Source organism: Rutilus rutilus, assembly GCF_951802725.1.
Source record: "Rutilus rutilus genome assembly, chromosome: 21".
NCBI classification, from domain to species: Eukaryota; Metazoa; Chordata; class Actinopteri; order Cypriniformes; family Leuciscidae; genus Rutilus; species Rutilus rutilus.
Window position 1 is genome coordinate 2,768,584 of NC_140226.1, and position 23,917 is coordinate 2,792,500.

A 23,917-nucleotide genomic window follows, 5' to 3' on the forward strand; every position below is an offset into this window, starting at 1 on the left:
TATTCATGACGACTGTGTTTCACCTCTATTAGTGTAAAGGTGACTGTTCAATGTTCTGCCGTCTCTCTATTTAACATGCTCCTTCAAAACCCCTCACTGATTTGTGCTTATTTTCATGGAAGCTACAGAATAACACAATAAAAAAAGGTAATTGTGACCTTTTTATCACACAATTCAGACTTTCATCTTGCATTTGTGAGTTTATATTTCGCAATTTTGAGAAAAATGCCTGAATTGTGAAATAAAAAAAGTCACAATTACCTTTTTTTACTGTGTTATTCTGTAGTGGAGACAAGCTTCCATAATTAGCAAATTATATATACACCTATATAACACAAAATATTAGTGGTTGACCGCTTTTTTAAAAAGGCTGATGCTGATATCTTAGAGAAACGATCACAATATTTAACGTGCTGCAGTGACATTTATATTTACTCAACATAATATTTGCTAAGTTACTAATGAATCATTTGAAAATGGATCAGTATGGAGAAAATTACTTGAATTTGATGAAAATTAATCAATCTTATACTTTGGATATAAACTTCTTTTAATTATTATTACAGTTACAGTGTACTTACCTGAGAAAGTACTGGGTAATATAAGGCCACTACATGGGTTAAGGTTAGGTTTAGGGGTGGGATCAGGGTTTTACCTAGTTATTACCCAGTTATTGTAATAAATATAATAAGTAAAGGCCTTAAAATAAAAGTAAAGGTTCATAATATGTACAGGACTGTAAAATAAAGTGCTACCGTTTTCACAAATAAAGAAAGTGTTGGGAGATCCTCAAAATAATTTTCCCATTTCCCACACATATCAGACAAGCTAGATAACTAAGACATATATTGACTGACTTCTTGTCAAGTCCACTCAGCATTATTTCTATAGCGCTGTATACAAGACAGATTGTTTCAAAGCAGCTTCACAGTGCTAAACAGCAAAATAACAGTGCTAATGTTGTTAAATGCATTAATTATGAAACAAATAAAATCTCAGCCGTAAAGCGGCTCTACAGAGACAATAGTGTCATTACTCAGATCAGCTGAGCTACTTTGTATCTATCAGCATCACCGCTGTAAACCTTTCTTAAAGCTTTCTCAGGAACAAATCTTATGAATTATGTATGCCTTTATTTATTGCAGTGGATTAGCAGAGATAGCGTGTGCGCTTGATGCCGTTCTACTGTAAAGATATGAATGAACAGGTCAGTCGCCTCATATGTGGAGCGAGGAGATTATCAGCGTTCTTCTGCTTTCTGAAATATTCCACAAACGCTTCCATCCCCCATTCCCAACTTATGCAATTATGTTAACATTATTGCACAGATCAAGCGGATGGTCCCAAGATGTATTAAATAATTAGAAATTCACCCTTTTATCTGGGTTATACAAATCAGTATGCAAATGTAGCAGATCTCTTCGGGTTCGGGGTAAATAAAGGTGTAGGAAACGAGTGTGATAAAGTCTGATTGCGCCTCTTCCTGTTTTTCCCGTTTGTTGTCACGAGCAACTAAACTCTAATCAAACACATTTCCTGTGCGTTTTGACTCACGCATTGGTTTTCCCACAGCTTGAATGAGCAGAGACTCATCCTTCCTTTATCCTATCATTTTCTGGAGAAGGAAAGGCTGAAACTTCCTATTCTGGGATGCATCCCTGTGGGATCATTACGGCAGGATCCGTCTTGAATTGCAGTGTTGGTAAGCGTATCCCGGCTGTCTGATTGGCCCGCTCCACCGGGAGACTGATGGCTCTTATTCCCTCAGAAATACACTCCTCGTCTCACGTACACACACCTCCGGCTCTCGGCATAACCCTGGTCCACTTCACTGCTCATTCTGGCCTCTTCTGTCGGGACCAGTTTGAATAACTGTGATGGGGACCTTATATATTGTGGACTAGGCCTTAGTGACTGACATGTAAAGCGAACAACCATAGAATTGTTTTAATATCCAGGTTAGTGCTGCACAATTTAATGTAAAAACTCAATTGTGATTTTTCCGATCAAAATTGAAATTGCAATTTAAAATGGGCAAAAATGGCATTACAATAGTAATATGTTATTTTAAACATTTGAATCTTTTTTTTATCTTTTTTTTTGTTTTATATATATATATATATATATGACGATAAAATATAAATAAAAAAGATTCAAATGTTTAAAATAACATATTACTATTGTAATGTTTCACTGTAAAATAAAAAAATAGATATTTATTATAATGAAGAATATATATAATAACATTAATTTTATTTAGTATTTAAGTATAACTGTAAAATTATTACTGTCTTAATTTTTTAATTTTCAAATCTTAAATTGACCATGAAATTAAAAATGACAATTCTATTTTTATTTTTTTATCGAATATTGCAGTGTTTTTCATAAATGATTTATCAGTGCACATCATTATAGTTTTAATAATCTTGACTCAGAATAAGTTCCTCTTGCAGCATCTCTTCTCTTCTCTGATGACGAGGGCGGGGCTATAACCTGTCACTCACATGAGATCAGCCAATAGCAAACCACAACCATCCAATCATCCAATCAGTTCCCCACAGACACAATCAAGCCCCGCCCACATCTGTTCTTGTTCCAGAAGCGTTTCACTCGGATATACGACACAATAGAGAAAAGACTAGCGCATCTTCTGTTTCATGACGACTTTAAATCATAAAGCTTTAATTTTATATGGAAAGCTACAGGAAGGACAGCCGAAATTTATTGTCAAAAATCTCATATCATGTAAAGATTTTATTTGTAAACAAGACACTTAGAAATGATGCAATACGGAAGACGAGCGCGCAATCGCTTCAGTTTCAGAATGGACCTACTTTAGAAGTCCTATAAAAGTTATATTTTTTAAATAAAAGTCTTGAGATTGGAGAAGACAAATAAAGTCTTTTTTTTTTTTTTTTTACCTTCTCGACATTAATCCGCTTTAATTTCTTTGATGGTATTTCAGGACCGGTGCCAGGCCATGGTTTGGGGAGAGACTCGGGTCAAGTAAGTAAATTACGGTAAAATGGAAGGTCTTCCTCATCAAAATCTAAACTGACTTTTACAGGCCTACTGTCAGACTGCATTACTTCATAGAAGAAACAGAAGGAGATTCACACAACTTTACACCTGTGCTGAGATTGGGCTCGGGACGAGGCTCACGGGGGTGTGTGGGTCACAGGTGTGTATGGGTCACGGGTATGTTTGGGTCGCGGGTGTGTTTGGGTCACGGGTGTGTGTGGGTCACGGGTGTGTTTGGGTCACGGGTGTGTATGGGTCACGGGTATGTTTGGGTCACGGGTGTGTTTGGGTCACGGGTGTGTATGGGTCACGGGTATGTTTGGGTCACGGGTGTGTTTGGGTCGCGGGTGTGTTTGGGTCACGGGGGTTGTGTGGGTCACGGGTGTGTTTGGGTCACGGGGGTGTGTGGGTCACGGGTGTGTGTGGGTCACAGGTGTGTTTGGGTCGCGGGGGTTGTGTGGGTCACGGGTGTGTTTGGGTCACGGGGGTGTGTGGGTCACGGGTGTGTGTGGGTCACGGGTGTGTTTGGGTCACGGGGTGTGTGGGTCACGAGTGTGTTTGGGTCACGGGGGTGTGTGGGTCACGGGTGTGTTTGGGTCACGGGTGTGTGTGGGTCACGGGTAAGTATGGGTCACGGGGGTGTGTGGGTCACGGGTGTGTGTGGGTCACGGGTGTGTTTGGGTCACGGGGTGTGTGGGTCACGGGTGTGTTTGGGTCACGGGTGTGTTTGGGTCGCGGGTGTGTTTGGGTCACGGGTGTGTGTGGGTCACGGGTGAGTATGGGTCGCGGGTGTGTTTGGGTCACGGGGGTGTGTGGGTCACGGGTGTGTTTGGGTCACGGGGGTGTGTGGGTCACGGGTGTGTGTGGGTCACGGGTGTGTTTGGGTCACGGGGGTGTGTGGGTCACGGGTGTGTATGGGTCACGGGTGTGTTTGGGTCACGGGTGTGTTTGGGTCGCGGGTGTGTGTGGGTCACGGGTGTGTTTGGGTCACGGGGGTTGTGTGGGTCACGGGTGTGTTTGGGTCACGGGGGTGTGTGGGTCACGGGTGTGTGTGGGTCACGTGTGTGTTTGGGTCACGTGTGTGTGTGGGTCACGTGTGTGTGTGGGTCACGGGTGTGTATGGGTCACGGTTGTGTTTGGGTCACGGGTGTGTTTGGGTCACCGGTGTGTGTGGGTCACGTGTGTGTGTGGGTCACGGGTGTGTACGGGTCACGGGTGTGTGTGGGTCACGTGTGTGTGTGGGTCACGGGTGTGTATGGGTCACGGGTGTGTTTGGGTCACGGGTGTGTTTAGATCACGGGTGTGTTTGGGTCACCGGTGTGTGTGGGTCACCGGCGTGTGTGGGTCACGGGTGTGTTTGGATCACGGGTGTGTTTGGGTCACCGGTGTGTGTGGGTCACGTGTGTGTGTGGGTCACGTGTGTGTGTGGGTCACGTGTGTGTGTGGGTCACGTGTGTGTGTGGGTCACGGGTGTGTATGGGTCACGGGTGTGTATGGGGTGACGGTGGTCTTGATCGGATGCTGAGCGGAGATGACACGAACAGCTTTGACTGAGGGAACTATCACCATGTGTTGCTTTCAGTGTTGTGTGTAACTCATTACAAGTAACTTGAGTTACGTAATCAGATTATTTTTTCAAATAACTAGTAAAGTAATGCATTACTTGACAGATACAGTAGATAGATAGAGTAAAATTTACAACAAAATATCTGAGTTACTTTTTCAAATAAGCAACGCAAGTTACTTTGTTTTCCGATGTATTGACTGACAGCTCTCCTGTCCTCATGTCGAGATAAATCGAAGTGCAGAGGCGTTGTGTGTGTGTGTGTGTGTGTGTGTGTGTGTGTGAACATGATGGTTATTGTAGTTCTAGACTAAATGTGAACGTGCATTTACTCATCTCACTTGCACAAAAAATAAAATAATTCAGTATTACTCAAAATGAATAAAATCAGTGAAATGCAGAATCAGAGTTCTATGCAAACCTCCAATAACTACATTTTTTTAAATAAAACATAGATTTTTATGCATTTAATCTCACTTTATTGACCAATGTACTTGCTTCTGAGCTTTGATGATTCAGTTAAACCATAAGCAAACATGACTATAGATTTTTTTTGTTTTTATTGGTAAAGCAAGTGTTGTTTTCTCCTGCATCTATTCTTCCGATATCCAGAACACTTTTTTTTGTAAATATAATTTATTCTGAAGCAATCAGTATTCTCATCAGTGTTCAATCAGCTTTGCTATATTGATATTTAAATCTGCATATTGTAATATCTGCACCTTTAAAGGGCACCCCCCCACCCCCCTAATCTTATTAAATGTATGCTACATATTCAATTTTAAATTCCTAAATTTGATCAATAAATTAAATTATTTAGAACAATAAGACACTATAGGGCTGATCAAATTAAATCATTTACACTAAAAAATTTAGTGTAATGTAAATGTTAATGCAATGTTATGAGATTGTTTAAAATATACAAATAAGAAACGTTGGAAAGAATTATGCTTTTAAACATAACACTAAACCGCCAGTAGGTGGCGGCAGGTGACCGTCTTAATGAGCGAGTCATTGATTCATTCATTCAAACGATTCGTTCGAACGACTGATTCATTCAAGAATGAGACAGATGTTTATCAATGAGTCATTGAATCTTTGATTCAACCGATTCGTTCAAAATGCTGTGCGAGCCTCAACAGCACAACATTGTTACCGTCGGTAATACATTTATCATCCACTATCGATCGCAACTTAAAATAAATGTAATAAATATCAGAATCATTCTCTCGTTTTTGTGATTACCTTTTTTTGTTGTTGGTTTGTTATTGACGTTCTAATCAGGATACTTGTCCGGTCGGGCAAGTAAAATTCTCTTTTACTTGTCCATTCAATAAATCCACTTGTCCCGGACAAGCGTTAATGTCGGGCCCTGTTGTAATGCATTACTTTTCAAAGTAATTCCCCCAACACTGGTTGCTTTAAAAGGTATTTTTTGGTTGAAGGTCGAAATAAACGAAGCAAAAGTGACTAATGACAAAGCAAACCCTAACACTAACCACTAGGGGTGGTGAAAAAAATCGATTATTGATTAATCGCGAGTATGTTATGGACGAGTATGAATCGATTATTAAATTTTCAAAAATCGATTTTTTATAAAAAAAAAAAAAATTTGGATGCCACGATTACGTAATCGTTCAAAGCCGCGAAAAAAAAAAAAAAAAAAAAAATCCACTCTGCGTGCATTTAGAGCATGTTATGTTATGAGAGGCGAATCACAACTACTTCAGAAAACCCAGCACAATATAGGAACTACCAGGCAGTGACGTATGTGTACGCTGAAATAAAAAGTATTTCACCTCAGAAAAACGGACGTTCCTGTCCTGTCAGCCGTTATACTGTAGCCTACTCGTAGCGCACACTCTTCAATTGCACGCGCAAATGCGGAGGGGCGCGCCGTGTATCGCTTCTAGGGCTGCAACTAACGATTATTTTGATAATCGATTAATCGGACGATTATTTTTTCGATTAATCGATTAATCGGATAGGTTTTTTTTAAATTCAATTTGATTTTTGTTTACAACTAAATAAAACCCTAAATCAGGGTATTTATGTGTAAAAGTGTACTTTAAAAAGTGCAAAAGCCACACATTGAGTTTTACTAATATAATCTTAAATTTTTACATTTTAAACCCCAAACACAAAAGTTTGTCCAGTTTTTAAACAGTAAAACTTCTTTAAATATCCAAAATATAAATAAACAAAACAAAATATTGAGTTGCGCTGCTCATATAAACTTCACATTATGAAATTAGGACACAAACATGTTTGTAATAAGATATTAAGCAGCAGATTTTGAATTCCAATGTAGAATGCGATCTGTTATTTCTTGATAACAGACCGCTGCGAAGTATAACACACCAGAAAAACAGAGCGTTGCTATGGACACAGGATTCTAACCGTAGAGACGGAACGGACTATTTTCTTTAGCGGAAGCAATACAATCATTTTTAAATCAAGAAACTCCTTTATAATCAATGTTTTGTGTAAAATTATTGATTTATTTGGTGGGTAGCCATGTAATAAGCGGGATTATCCCTTACATAGTAGACAAATGCTATAAAAAGAGAGCGGAATGGAGGTACGCAGCTGACAACAGGCTTGATTAAAAGTACAGGAAAAATTATGTATTACTGCACAAGCATTCGCTGAAAACCACTGACTACAGTGACTAAAAAACAATATTTTACTGCTGCTGTTATTAACTGCCTTTATATTTAGTGCTTCACTTTGTAAACACCATTTAATTTAACCTATTTCTGCGGTAGCGCTATTTTAATCCATCACTTATGTTGCGAGCGAACTGATTGCGCAACCTGATGCTCGATACAAAATAGATCTAGTGTGACTGTCCCGAAGTTAGTAAACAAAGCTGTTTACACAGTAGCATTGAATTAAACTAGACTATACCATTTTCACATCTTCATATAATGAGAATATACAGTTTTTGCTTGCCGTGCTGATGTTTCTCTCCGATTACTCTCTGCCATTTCGCGTGACTGCGTTGTCATGAAAGTGACGTCATCAGTAACGCTCCCCGTGACGTGAGCAGACCAACTAATCGACAATGACATTCGTTGACAACGATTTTCATAATCGATTATTATCGATTTTATCGATTAGTTGTTGCAGCCCTAATCGCTTCACTGTATAGTGCAAAGGAAACTACGAGCATCCAACGTTGTTACGTTGTAAATTAGTAAGTCATGAAATAAAAGTAAAATACCAATAAATCACGTTACTGGTACGTCGTGTGTTAGCTGAGAAGGATTTGCATGCAGGGATGATTTTCATTCTATTCACCAGGAGCAGTTTCCATGTTTCATTAACAGTTCTTGTTAGTATTGTGTATTCACCATGGTAACTGTCGTTTCAATATTAACCCCAAAATGCCACTTTATTTTCACTTTGTGTTATTTTTTATATTTGTAAAATACTGTGGTGGCTCATACCAACATTGTATTAACAAAAGCTAGTTTGGGACTGCTATTTAATATCTTTAGCTGAACACCTTGTCTTTCTAGAAGAAAATTGTCCAGTTTCTACAGTATGTTGGTTCTGATCTACTTCCTAAAGGAAATAAGCCTTTCATTTATTTGTTATTGTTTAGTTCAACTTGATGAGTCACAACACAATGTGATGTATTCATTTCTGTGTTCTACAGAACATAAGCTACATACAAATAATTCTGAAGTTATAACTACACGACACAGAAAGTGCTTTGAGTTGTTACTCAGTAAAAGAGTTAAGTAATTCAGCAGCTGACTTTTTTTAATACTGCAATCACTTTGTTAAAATTTTCGTTTACTGTTGTGAACTGGAAAATCAATAATCGCTAATCGAGAATCGTTAATAATCGAAAATCGACTGTAATCGAATCGGGACTTCAATAATCATAATCGAATCGAATCGGGAAATCAGACAGATTAACCACCCCTACTAACCACCCTGCTCTCGTTAGTCTCTGTATGCATGTGCCTTTTTATCTTCAGATAGACACTGATTCCAGCTTCTAAACTGTAAAATGTAAAACATTTTCACCACTTCAGAAACAGTCTACAAACCATCTTTCTGTCCAGAACCGGAATTAAACTTTCATGAGAGTATTAATCTCATTTATTATGAATGAACCTAGATATTCCAAGAATTCCATATTCTATATAAATGTGATTTGCAAACATTTGTAAGTCACTGAAGGGTTTACACTTGAAACACAAGTAAATTGCGTTCTCAAGATTTGCTCCACAGCTTGAATCCGCAGTAAAGACGCTTTGCTGATATAGCAGGTGAAATCAAGGTAATGCGAAACATTTATCGGTTTCTGCTTAAGCTGCTTATGACTTTACTCTGAGAGAGGGAAACAGGTTAACTCGTTTACACGACCACATGCGCTGTCTGCATAACCGGGTTAAGAATGTGCATGCAAACAACTATTCAACTATGTAAAATAGCACTAAAGTTCACAGGATGATAAACACTTGGCTGCTTTCAAAGAAATGAAGGACTTGTTACATTTTTCATCCTTGTTGTATCACTATACGGACTACAACTGATTCAGTTCACCTTTTTATGTTTGTTTAGAGATGAGAATCATAAGGAACTTCATGATTTCACCGTTTCTATCAACTCTAGTATTAGTATGTTTGAGATACTTTTCAGTACTTTATTTCCATCTTTACCTTATAGCATACGGAATTTATGGTAAGTGTTAACAGACACAACTTTTGATTTTATTAATAAATAAATGAACATTAACTGAGATTAATCAATCCTTCAGAAGTGTTTTATTGTTAGTTAATATTAATTTATTAAGTTAAAGTCCCCCTGTGGTGAAAATCCAGTTTTTAATGTTGTTTAAAGGGGTGGTTGATTATGATTTGACTTTTCTAACTTTAGTTAGTGTGTAATGTTGCTGTTTGAGCATAAACAACATCTGCAAAGTTCAAAGCAAAGGGAGATATTTTATTTTTAAAGAAATTGATTTTTAAGGACTACAACAAACGGCTGGTAGAGACTACACCACATTCCTCCCGGGTTAGTGACATCACAAACCCTAAAATTTACATAAACCCCGCCCCCTGAACACGATTTATAGATTATGATGACAGAATATGCTAATCAATGACTAGAAGATAACTACATATAAGCTTCACAAATTCATCAACTAAACATTCAGAAGGGACAATTTTAACATGCTATATAAAAATATCTGTGGGGTATTTTGAACTAAAACTTCACACACACACACTCTGGGGAATGTGAAAAGGGCATTATACCACCCCTTTAATATGCTTTAAGACAAAGCATGTGTAAATTCATAAGTCGACACCATTGCTGAGTATTTCCTCCTTAAAACTGCAGTGAACCAAAGACAGTCTCAAACACACGCTTTGAAATCGCTGGTGTTTCTGACGTCACAAACTACCTTGTAACCAATCAGATCAACGTGTGATCGTCAACCAGTGGATCTCTGAGCTGAGTGAGTGAGTGGAGGCGGGGCTCATTTGCATATTCATAGAACCGCGCAGACTAAATGAGGCAAGGGTGTCGAGTTACAGTCAAGATATTTTAAGACATTTTCAAGAAAAAAAACGTTTCAATATGTAATTTTGCTGATCAAAGATGAGTTTTAAGGGAAAAAATATTGACTACAGGAGGACTTTAACTAATGTTAACTTATAGAAACCTTACCAGCTAACAGGGAACGTTCTCAGAAGGATCTCTCAAAGTTATGATCAAACGTTCTTCCAGTAACGTTAATAGAACGTTTGTTCAAAGTTATTTTGGCTTTAATAAACGTTAGCAAAAAAAACAAAAAAAAACATTTTAGTTTTTTTTAAAATGTTTTTTTAAATGTTACTACTTGTTTTAAAACATTCAGAGAACATTCAAATGTAACATTCCGATAATGATGAAACGGAACGTTCCCTAAACGTCTGTTTAACCAAGACATTTAAAAAACAACATGAACTGTACATTGAAGGATCCGACAACATTCAGTTAGAAAAACGCTCTTGGATTATATCTTCGTTAGCTGGTTTAGTGTAAAGTTTTTCTGAACTTTCCCTGTTATATATCTGTCCCGTTCAGACCGAATGTCTGTTGGATCATGGAAACCCTCAACCCTGTTATTTACTTACTTAATCACATCTAATCCACATCTCTCATGCCATCTTTACTCGTCTTCTTCTGTCAAAAGCTCAACGTCTGCCCTATTCTTCCTCCTCTCGTCGTCTCGACCTGCCCTGCCTAAAATCCTCCCTCGTTCTTCCCGAGCCTTTCGTCTGCTTATTATGCCATTAGTCGTCCGGCTCTTGCACGAGACAAAAACCAGTCCCTCTTCAATCTAAAGAAAGTCCTCTGTTTCTTCCCCTCCTTCCTGAAATTACCCGGCGACGCGTGCCTGCGTTTCTAATTGCGCCGGTCGTCCCCGGAGACAAGCCCCTCCCCCCGGCATAATGAAAAGCCTCGGCCTTAATTACTCCTGCTGAACGCTGATTGTTATTGACAAAACTCCTGTGGCTCGGACAAACGGCTCTAGATTAGCTCCATTACAGGCAGCGCTCCAAGAGGAACAGCGCAGCGATAGAGGGGGGGAATCGCCATCTGACAATACAAAGACGCTTTCTTTCTTTCTTTCTTTCCGTGTAACTCTCCCCCTCTTAGTTCTGCTCGTTCGTTCGAGTGTCTTGTCACAAACGCTGTGTTTTTTAAGCCCGACTCTAAATATGTGACTTGAGGTCCGCCGCGCGTGTTTCGTCAACAGTGAGCGCAAATAGCAGCGTTTTTGGACGAGTCGTGATTGTTTGCTTCACAAAAGGTACATAGACTGTTTAAAGCCGATACAAGCGGTCCTGAACGCGAGTGTTTAAACACCTGACGGCGTGAGGGTTTGGGGATTTATGGAGCGCTCTCGTGTTTTTGTGAATCAGAGGAGACTATCACGATACTTTAAACATGTGTGTGAAGTTATGGAACAGTTTATTGAACCTTTAGACAAAGTCTAAAAGAAAAGTTTGCAAGTTTTGTTGCGTATCATATTTGATGCATCAGGCTTTTATGGCTGATAAAGTGAGAATATGGAGGAAAAACAGCTCAGTTTTATTCACAGGCCCAAAGTGAAGAAAAATATGCAATTTGCTGCAGATGCTGATATTAATGGACAAAAAGATGAAATTCTGATGCTTGTGATCATTGAGATCTTTATAACAGTATAGCAGATACTTACATAAAATGCATATAAATATCAATATCTGCCAATAATATCTTAGTAAGCTGATATTTAAATGCTTAGTTTTATGATCAAATCTCTGTAGTTTTAAACCATATAATGCAATGCAATACAATGATGATTGAGAGATGAACAAATAAACCTTCTTTAAAAGCCTGATGATCATATTTGATACTCATGATTATGATAATAACTGATGTATGATAATCAAGTAAAGCGAAGCTGCTTCAGTCCAGCTGAAATATTACTAACAATATCAAAGTTATTCTTGCGTTTCCTTGATAAATCAGGGCAGATTTGACACAGAAAGACTCGTGAAGCTCCAGCTGAAGGAGGACGTTTGTACAATTATACTGAAAGACTTTTACTTGATAAAAGAGTCTAAACTCTCACTCAGAGACAGAAGGACTGAGGAGATCGTGAGGTTAAACTTCAAATACTTGCATGTGTGTCAGCCACATTTACATTACATTCGTTTTAATGTGAGCATTGGGAAATGTGAGTTTTTATGCAATTAATAGCAATAAAATACAAAAGGTTTATGATATCAGAGCAGTGTGACTGCTGTTGTTCAGCATCTCTCTCACTGTATCTCTCTGACATACACACACACACTCTCTCTCTCTCTCTCTCTCTCTCTCTGACATACACACACACACACTCCTCTTGTGTATATCAGTTCACTCTGACTCTGTGACCCTGAACATCTCGACTCACGACAGAAACCTCTGCATTACAGTCACAGCTCTGCACAGACTCACACACACCGACACAGAACACACACATTCATCCTCAGGAACAACTCGTCTGTCCTTTCAGTGAAACACGTCTGTTCAGTTTTCCCTCTTCAAAGCAGCTAAAATGATGTTTTAGTAGCAAGTAAAACTTCCATCCATCCATTTTGGCAGAGTGTTACTTTAGCATTGAGATACTATTATAGTTTTTATAAATAGTTTGAATTAGTTTTTACTTTTATATTTTCCATTTTAATTTTAGTTACTGTTTCAGTAACTTCAATAACTATAAAGATATAGCTCTAAAAAACATTTTTTCCCGACAGCATCGGCAGCCAATCAGAATCCATCCTGCTTTAAAGAGCTCGAGCATTTAAAGCAACAGACGACAAAACTGCAGCGCATGCACTGAATAAACAGATCGATATCGTCCACTGGTGTAGATACTAATAAAGTTATCAATATAGTTATCTCTATAGCTATAGTTCTTGCTGTGAACGGGCCTTTACAGTGCTTTACATGTCAGTCAAATTGGTCTCTTTCTGTATAATAGGTCCAAATCCAAAGTTTTTGAAATTTTCAGTGCAGGTCTGTGTGAGTGCAGCTGTTGAAGCTCCGCCCCCTGTGCCGGGAGCAGCAGCTCATTTGCATTTAAAGGGACAGACACAAAAACGGTGTGTTTTTGCTCACTCTCAAAAGGTGACAATTTTAACATGCTGTATAAAAATATCTGTGGGGTATTTTGAGCTCAAACTTCACACACACACTCTGGGGACATCAGAGACTTATTTTACAGGCTTTGGTTTGTCCACTCCTACTGTGCTGTAGTGAGGAGAGACGGCTATTTCATCCGCTCTGGTCAGTGTGGTCATCTGATCATATGTCTCTGTAACAGTAAACCTCGTATAGGCGATCAAATGGATTGATTACTAGAACGTCACCGCTGGCGCCACACCATACATTACCACGACCATGTCATGATGATACGTCAATAACAGCATCGTCTTTTTATTGACAACTGGCCATCCATGGTTCATCGCTTCTCATCGTTTCAGTTACTGTTGCCACATCATGTTCCCACGCAGTGAAAAATACATCGCGGAGCAGAGAGACTGACAACGTGCCCACAGACAGGACAGACCAGCTTACTATTGATATGAAACAAAGTCTCAACTTTCAAATTTGGTCATTTTTTAAAGACATTTAAATGATAAATACCGTTTTGTGGCTCTTTAATGTGTCGTAACAGATCGCTGCCTCAGTTAAAGCTCCTCGTGAACCGATCATCTCTTCCTTCTAGTTAATTTATAGAATCAAATAAACATGAATGAACACCAGAAGGAATGTTGTTTCAAACGTGGAGAGACGTCAGTACACAGTTCAAATCCACCGACGTTCATCTACTAACTCTCCTGACTGCTTTGTCGGAATTAAGACAGAGCCCTGAGTTATAAACTCAGAATTGCGTGATGTAAAGTTGAAATTGCGTGTTATAAAGTCAGAATTGCGAGATATAAAGTCGCAATTGTAAGATATAAACACAATTGCGTGATATAAACTCACAATTGCGTGTTATAAAGTCAGAATTGCGAGAAAAAATGCCATAAATTGACAAAAATGGCAGATTCAGCAGATTATGATTGGTCAGATCGCCTGTCAATCAAACTCCCTGCGAAAGGTGAATTTACACACAGCAAAGAGCGCATATGATGGCCTACCTTGTATTGTTCTCTTGAAGAAGGCCTTGCAGGCTTCGCAGGAGGCCACGCCGTAGTGATACCCGGACGCGATGTCTCCGCACACCAGGCACAGGCGTTTAGGGATGGAGTTGAGCATGTACTCGCACTTGATGGAGGCGGGGTCGTCGAGCAGCGAGCTGGAACAGTCCTCGTAGCGCTTTCGGCAGGCGCTCCCCCCCGCGCCCAGCGGCCCGCCCGCCGTGAACATGGGCGGAGAGTCCAGGCCGTTGGAGTGGCTGTTGATGGCGCTGGCGTAGCCGCCGCTAGCGTCCGAGTGCGCGCCGGGACTGGGGTGGCTCGCCGTGTCCACCAGAGACGACGGACTAGAGGGCTCAGTCTTAATGTAGGAGCCACAGCTGGACGTCATGTGCCGCTCCTCAGCGGCCATCCTGGTCAGCAGCCTGGAGGACACACACACACACACACACACACGTGAGAGGGGGACGGCCAGCGAGCAAAAACACAAGTGTGATGCCAGATCAGTTTCAGTAAACAAGCCGTCAGCAGTGACACGACAAAATCCAATTCATAGAGCGCCCAGATAGCAACATAGTGTCGGCCCAGAGCCGTGTGAATCCACGTGTACCAACACTATGTCGCTGTCTGGGTGCATTCATAAGAATAGGGCTGGAGTGTGTTTCCCGAAAGCATCGTTAGCCAACTATGGTCACAAGTTCTGTCGTTATCAGCAGTTTAACGAGTCTGTGTTTACCGAAACCATCGTTCTAACGAACATTCGCAAACAGCATCGCAGAGTTGTGTGTTTGAACGACAGATCTCGACCTGTGGTTAGAAGAAGAGTTTCTAGTTTGCATGACATGTGGACTCAATAAATCCTGATCTTGAGCAAAATAAGCAAGCTGACATTCAGTATAATCTATATCTTTTATTTAGAATACATACAAATGTCATTTACGACTTTTAGTTTGTCAAGAGATTTAAAGCGTAGTTTCTGAAGAGTGCGCATGTGTGAACGTGATCTAGTGTGTAAGAACGAGTCTATGATTGAATCTGGAAATAAAGCAAAATAACTGAGAAAAATTAGAAATAGTCCTCAGATGCCGTGTCTGTAATTCATATCAAAACGAGATTCATTAAAAGAAGTTATGACTCCACCATGTAATAACATCATTAACCAACGTGGTTGAACGACACATTTGCGACTATTATGATTTGGGAAACAGTCGTGACTAGCTAGTTGATTTCTTCAACGATGTATCATACTATGGTAATTAAGCAGCGAGTTACGTCGTTGTACGGGAACCGGACCCGGGAACGATGATGGTTAAATGGGATTATTTTGGCACTATAATGATCCCAGACAGCAATATAGTGTCGGCCCACATCTGGTACGTGTGGAGTCCATGTGTAAAATAAAGGTGACTTGACTGTCCGGGCACTCTCTAATTCTGTGAGAATAGTGAAGTTCACACCACAACTATAACAATAGAGGAGCGAATCTCTTTCAGAATTTTTTTTTTTTTTTTTCAGCTGATGAACGATGAAAACACTGACAGCCAATCAGAGTCAGAAATTAGAGAGCTCATGCATTTAAAGTGGCAGACGACAAAACTTGAATGCACTTATAAAAAACAGAACGATATTGTGGATGCTAATACTGTCATTTTCATCTTTACCGTTATTATTCATTGTGTGAATGGCCTTTAATAGGGATGCACTATATATCGGCCACCATATCGGTATCAACCGATTTATGTAAATTTTTTACGTTATCAGCCCGATAATATAAAGGCCATTGCACACGGAGTCCGAAATTCGCATCCGAAATTTTCGCACGTAAAAAAAAAAAAATCGACCTCACGTTATGTCAATCACGCTTGCACACTGTCTACGAAACTTTCATCCGTAATAAAAAAATTCGGATCGGGTTCGATTTTCTGCGTTCTTCGCATCCACAACCAGTATTTTGAGAGGTTTTTTGACAATTCAGAGCCACCGTACAAGTCTCGCAGCACAAAGTACTGTATGAAAAACAAAATGCGGATTACAAAGACACTGAATAAAATATAACCTGATACAGCTGTTCTGTCTGCTGAATTCAGAATTAAGAATATTAATTCTGAATATGGTCCTGGTTAAAAAAAATAAAAAAAATCTGCATAAAATTTTAATTTGAGGAAAAAATAAAGTGTTCAGCTGATGAAGATGATGAATGGAGAGCGGTCAAACTGCTGCTGTCGTTCAGTGAATAATATGACCACAGGCATCTCATATCAAGACAAATACTAATATTTCTCTCCATGTTTTTTAGATGTTAGGATTATTGTAGCAAATCAAATTAAATCAGTCCAATCCTGGGACAAACGGCACAACAATATCAGAGAACAGTTGCAGAAAAACCTATTATTTAAAGCCACAACAATCAGAAGCAAGTTCGGCAACACTTGAAGCCTTTATGTAGATATAGATATTTTCATAATCTGCATTGTAATGCATTATATCTTTTCATAAATAGTTGTAACCAAAGTTAAAATGAACAGATTCCTCGTTGCATCTGGAATCTGTTGTTTGTCATGTATTTAAATGCAGTATTTCTAAAGGAGTAACGATTATTATAATATAATTATAATGTATTATAACTGTGGTTACAATTATTCATTAAAATGCATTCAAATACTATCATACATTAAATATAAAGGCTTCAAGTAAAGTGTTCTGCAGCCACAGAAAACCTCTCGACTCTTAGGGGCTGTTTACACCTGGCCACTTCATGTGTTTTCTCAGATCGGATAGCTATCGGATTTATCAAAACGATTCCATCTACACCTGGTCACATAAATGTGTTTTTGCGAAACGGATTTAAATCCGATCTTCAGTTCCCGCGCAATATGCAGATTTAATGGAGGGCACGTCACCGAAAGCAACAGATATGAGCTGCATTTTTTTGATGATCATCTAAAATTTCTAAATCAAAGACCGCAATAAGAGAGAGCAGCAACAGCCCTGGTAAGATCATTTCGTTTCTTTACTTTTAATGATGATGATTGTGTGTTAAGCGTCTTACTTTCACTTTGATTTGTGATAGGTTGCACGTTGGCTTGATGAATAGATGCTCAGCTTCTCATCTGCGGTGACGCGCGTGTTCCAGTAGCGTCGTCATATCTGGCTATAACATTACATATAGCCTATCACACGCTCTCACACGTTTATTTTTTAGCATTTTTGGGAGGAGTACAATTTACATATGTGGTTTCAACAACCAGATGCATTTACACGTGTCCAGTTTCGTCCCAGACCTCCTCCTGAAGTGGTTTGAGCGATCGGATTCAAATCCGTCTCGAATGCGTTTCGGAGGGCATTTACACCTGGTCTCTTCATGATCGGATAGCTATCCCATCTGAGAAAACGCATGAAGTGGCCAGGTGTAAACAGCCCCTTACAGACAGTGCACAGGCAGCACTGGTCAAACACACACACACACACAGAGCCTGGTTTACTTCAGTTTACTTCAGCACTGAACGTGACAGGGGTCACAACGGGGTCACACACAGCTGTTTCAGGGTTCACGACGGGCCAGGGTTCACGACGGGGTCACACACAGCTGTTTCAGGGGTCATGACGGGTCAGAGTTCACGACGGGGTCACACACAGCTGTTTCAGGGGTCACGACGGGGTCACAAGACGGGGTCACACACAGTTGTTTCAGGGGTCATGACGGGGTCACACGACGGGGGTCACACACATCTGTTTCAGGGGTCACAACGGGGGTCACACGATGGGGGTCACACACATCTGTATCAGGGGTCACGACGGGTTCACACACAGCTGTTTCAGGGGTCACGACGGGGTCACACACATCTGTTTCAGGGGTCATGACGGGGTCACATGACAGGGGTCACACACATCTGTTTCAGGGGTCACGACGGGGTCACACATCTGTATCAGGGGTAACGACGGGGTCACACACATCTGTTTCAGGGGTCATGACGGGTTCACACACAGCTGTTTCAGGGGTCACGACGGGGTCACACACATCTGTTTCAGGGGTCATGACGGGGTCACATGACAGGGGTCACACACATCTGTTTCAGGGGTCACGACGGGGTCACACACATCTGTTTCAGGGGTCACGACGGGGTCACACATCTGTATCAGGGGTAACGACGGGGTCACACACATCTGTTTCAGGGGTCATGACGGGGTCACACAACGGGGGTCACACGACGGGGTCACACACATCTGTATCAGGGGTCACGACGGGTTCACACACAGCTGTTTCAGGGGTCACGACGGGGTCACACATCTGTATCAGGGGTCACGACGGGTTCACACACAGCTGTTTCAGGGGTCACGACGGGGTCACACACAGCTGTTTCAGAGGTCACGACGGGGTCACACACATCTGTTTCAGGGGTCACGACGGGGTCACACACATCAGTTTCAGGGGTCACGACGGGGTCACACACATCTGTTTCAGGGGTCACACCAGCATTAATAAACCGAAGCTTCCCTTCATCCCATACAAATCAACCATTATACTGACCACCAGCGCTGTTTTATACTATATCATTAATATTTTTATTTTTTATTTTTATTTTAAAATATAATATAATATGTAAATGTACTATAAATATAAAATAGAAATATATATTTTTTTACTTTTATTTTTTGTTTCTTTGTTAAAGTATTTAAAAATCTTCAATCTTATAATCACTTCTTTTTTTTTTTATAAATTCATAATAAATGTTTTATTTAGCTTTACCTTTGTTTAACATGCATTAACTCCATATGAAAGATTCTTATATGTAGGTGAAATAATCAGTATTTATTACTTTTAGCATCATTGAGATACTATTATAAGTTTTTATAAATATTTGGATTATTTTTACTTTTACATTTTAATTTTTGTACTTTTTTTTGTGTCATTTTTAATATGTCTATAGTTTTTTATAATTTTTCTTTTAGTTTTAGTTTAAGTTAAATAAGCTTTAAGTTTAAATGTAGACAGCTGGAATAAAATAAGTATTTTTATATATTTTATTTTATTTCAGATAAAGTTTAGTTTATTTAAGGTAACACAAATGCTCTCAATGCTTTTAGTCCTCCATTTAAAGAAGCATAAGTAAATAATAAACTGCAGATACGAACCCGAGTCGGCAGACAGCCGCTCCTCTGACTGATTTAATTGTAAATGCGAGGGTGACGCAGGGTTCAAGGTCAGGGGTCGAAGGTCACCCTTATTTTCTCGCGCTGGTTTCCCGTGGCCGTGGAGACGGGGTCAGCGTGTCAAATGAAATCTCATCGCAGCGTTTCACCGTCTCTCGTGTCATGTATATTCAGCGGTATATTCCACCTCTGGAACATCACAGAAAGGTTAACGGCTGAAATAAATAATACAAAATAGCTCCTTGTTAAAACACTGACCTTGTGGAAAACAGGCCTCTGTCAGAGAGTGTGTGACGGCTGCGTCTGATGGATATTACAGAGGAACCCCAAACTAAGTGTCACGGCCAGTAAAAACGCTGCAGTTGAAGTGTGTACGAATGAAGAAGAGCATGCGGACTCAGTTCAGACTCGCGGAGGAAGACATCTCCTAACACCGGCTGTTTATCTACCATACTTTAGTTTATAAAAAGAAAGTGAAATATTCATTGCATTAAAACAACAAAACATTATCACAATGATTCGTGATTGTAATCACTGTATATACATTTATAGCTAGAAAAATTTCTCAATTCTTAAATGCGTTGACTGTTAAATATATATATATATATATATTGTTGTAAACAACATATATACAACAGTTGACGCATATAAGAATTGAGACATTTTTCTAGCTATATATATATATTAGGGAACACTTTACAGTAAGCTTTCATTTGTTAACATTAGTTGACTACATTAGTTAACATGAACTATCAATGAAAAATACTTCTAAAGCATTTCTTAATCTTAAAGTTAATTTCAATATTTACTGATACATTATTAAAACCAAAAGTTGCATCTGTTAATATTATTTCATGAACCACAGCTGGGGTTTTATTAACTAATGTTAACAGAGATTAATAAATACTGTAACAAATGTAATGCTCATTGGTAGTTAATGCATTAACTCATGTTAACTAATGGAACCTTATCGTAAAGTGTTGCCATAATTTATAATATAATAAAAATATAATAATAAATGGTCAAAAAAAAAAAAAAAAAAAAAAGGTCACATTTTAGTTTAGGGTCCAATTCTCACTATCAACTCATTATTAACTATGACTTTTGCCTCAATGAACTCCTAATTACTGCTTATTAATAGTTAGTAAGGTAGATGTTAAGTTTAGGTATTGTGTGATTAAGGGATGTAGAATATGATCATATATAAATACTAATAAACAGCCAATATCCTAGTAATTATGCAACTAGTTAATAGTGAGAACTGGACCCTAAACTGAAGCGTTACCGAAAATATTCAAGTTATTATTTTCTCAATATTTTCCCAGTTGACATTTGTGTCAAAAACTGTGTTTTACAGTCGTGAACAACACTGATATGAATAATCAAACGCTTGCAGAGAGTAGAGATGAAGCCGACATTATATTATCTGTTTGTTTAATCGCTTAGGAACGATTTTCCTCTTCACAAGGACGGCCTGCAGGAGAAACTCAGTTTCTGTGTTTCATTCGTTCGTTCTCAGAGTTGAATCATAAGCAGATAAACGCACACGCTCCTTTCTGCACATTCATTTTATTTATTAACAGCCATATATTAGAAACAGTGGCATACAGGGCAATTCCATTTAGGCTTTATTCAGAAACTTCAAGGGGAGCTTAACCCCGGGTCAAAGGTCACGGTGAAGGGGACACTTAGCATAATTGCATACATGTCTGAATGGCTCTATGTTCATATATAAAGCATGCGCTCAGCAGAATCTCTCCAGCAGAGAGCCGCCATATACGCTCCTGGTCTGATATCTCACTAAATATGACTGTTCATAAACATGAACGACTCTGGCTCAGTTTTCAAATCCATGTACCAATTGCAAATCTTTAAAGATTCCATAAACGATAAACCAAAACATCAAACGCCTTCATTGTTAGTTGATGTTAAAAAATAAAACCTTACTGTAAAGTGTTATACTTCATTTTTTTAAATTTTTATTTTTAGCTTTTTACATTTGTTTTTAAGAGTTCATTTCCAACGATTCAGTGAGTCATTAGACCGAGTTCTGATTCATGAGAGTTTTTGACTGATTCATTAAAGGAATCATTCTTTGGTGAATCACTTACTGTGCGTAACCAGAGTAACCGCAATAACTGATTTATAGCCAGTCCTTCCAGAAAAACGCAAAGTTCTTTTGTGATTGTTGCGGGCAAAACTCCTTGATTCTGCGGCACGTTTTCTTTAAAAATGCGATGGAATATGCGGGATATTTATGCAATTTTATGCGATGAAATTGCGGAAACTTGCAAAAACTGCGGTGTGATGAATGTTCACGTCGTGTAATTACGTCACTTCATAACGTTCCCATGGCAACAGGGGAAAATGGCTGCTCTTGTGTGAAGTAAACGCAACATTTTTCAGCTTTCTGCTAAGATATATGTGACTTTTTTGCAACGAAAATTATGAAATCATGCAAAGCCCGCATATTTAACTCCAATTAATCCAAATACATATAATAAACCTTACTTTAAGTTGGTATACTTCTTTATTTCTTTTTTTTTCCCCCATTTTTTTTCATTTCAGTCCATTTCCAACGATTCAGTGAGTCATTAGACCGAGTTCTGATTCATGAGAGTTTTTGACTGATTCATTAAAGGAATCATTCTTTGGTGAATCACTTACTGTGCGTAACCAGAGTAACCGCAATAACTGATTTATAGCATTCGTGTTATTTTGTGTGGTTTAGTCTTTCTCTCTCATCACATTTAACTCCAACTAAACCAAACACATATAATAAACCTTACTTCAAGTTGTTATACTTTCTTTTTTTTTGCGTTTTACATTTGTTTTTAAGAGTTCATTTCCAACGATTCAGTGAGTCAATATACCGAGTTCTGATTCATGAGAGTTTTTGACTGATTCATTAAAGGAATCATTCTTTGGTGATTCACTTACTGTGCGTAACCAGAGAAACCGCAATAACTGATTTATAGCCAGTCCTTCTAGAAAAACGCAACGCTTTTTTGTGATTGTTGCGGGCAAAACTCCTTGATTATGCGGCACGTTTTCTTTAAAAATGCGATGGAATATGCGGGATATTTATGCAATTTTATGCGATGAAATTGCGGAAACTTGCAAAAACTGCGGTTTGATGAATGTTCACGTCGCGTAATTACGTCACTTCATAACGTTCCCATGGCAACGGGGGAAAATGGCTGCTCTTGTGTGAAGTAAACGCAACATTTTTCAACTTTCTGCGAAGATATATGTGACTTTTTTGCAACGAAAATTATGAAATCATGCAAAGCCCGCATATTTAACTCCAATTAATCCAAATACATATAATAAACCTTACTTTAAGTTGGTATACTTCTTTATTTCTTTTTTTTTTTCCTTTTTTTTTCATTTCAGTTCATTTCCAACGATTCAGTGAGTCATTAGACCGAGTTCTGATTCATGAGAGTTTTTGACTGATTCATTAAAGGAATCATTCTTTGGTGAATCTCTCTACTCAGGCCGTGTTTATTGTGTGCACAATAATTGATTTATAGCCTTTCGTATTATTTTTTGCGGTTCAGTCTTTCTCTCTCATCACATTTAACTCCAATAAAGCCAACTGTTGTGGAGCGGGTTCATAACGCTGCAGAAAACCTCGACCAGAAAACACTCGATTCTGGTTCGTTTCTGAATTAGAACCAGTGAGAACTATAATTGAATTTGATGATTCGACTGTAACGCTGATGTTGATATCCGTCAGCTTCTGCTCATTCCTCGGGATGATCTCGCTCACGTCTGCTTTTGTTCCCGCTCAACCCATTTAAATTCATGCTGAGCATCATGTTCAGTTTGGGTGTAATCTGATCATCTGATTCCAGCGGGTCGCTCATACTAACAGAATTTCATCCGCTGTAATATAATTGCACTCGGGCCACAGCGCTGGACTCGCGCTCGCCTGAAGATCTCGCAGAAGAGCCGGAGTTTAACAGAGTGCTGTTACACACCTGAGAGAGAGAGATCTGCTCAACAATAATCTCTCAGGAGTGTGTGTCCCGTACACCGACGTAACTCGTGCTTCACTATCACAGTACGACGCATCGTTGAAGAAATCAACTAGCTTTCCCGAAACCATACTGTCGCAAATGTGTCGTTCAACCACGTTGGTTAATGATGTCACGCAGGTGTTACCTAGAGCGGGAAAGACACCATGAAATCAAAATGGACCATTTTTATGATTTTATGGAATATTGTAGGATTTATTCTAAATGATTTATCAGTGCACATCATTATTGTGTTAATAATCTTGAGTCAGAATAAGTTCCTCTTGCAGCATCTCTTCTCTTCTCTGATGACGAGGGCGGGGCTATAACCTGTCACTCACATGAGATCAGCCAATAGCAAACCACAACCAGCCAATCAATCAATGCCCCACAGACACAATCAAGCCCCGCCCACATCTGTTCTTGTTCCAGAAGCGTTTCACTCGATATGCGGCACAAGGTTACTGCAATACGCCTAT

At 39.2% G+C, this 23,917-nt stretch overlaps 1 protein-coding gene across 1 annotated transcript in view; it reads right to left on the reverse strand.

Moving 5' to 3' along the window:
- The window catches only part of esrrb (estrogen-related receptor beta), an 82,129-nt gene that overhangs the window by 42,429 nt on the left and 15,783 nt on the right, over positions 1-23,917 (reverse strand). The window contains exon 2 of the mRNA XM_084394042.1: positions 14,269-14,690. Coding sequence (XP_084250168.1) covers positions 14,269-14,677 — 409 coding nt within the window. The 5' untranslated portion in view covers positions 14,678-14,690. The remainder of the gene's footprint in view (positions 1-14,268; positions 14,691-23,917) is intronic.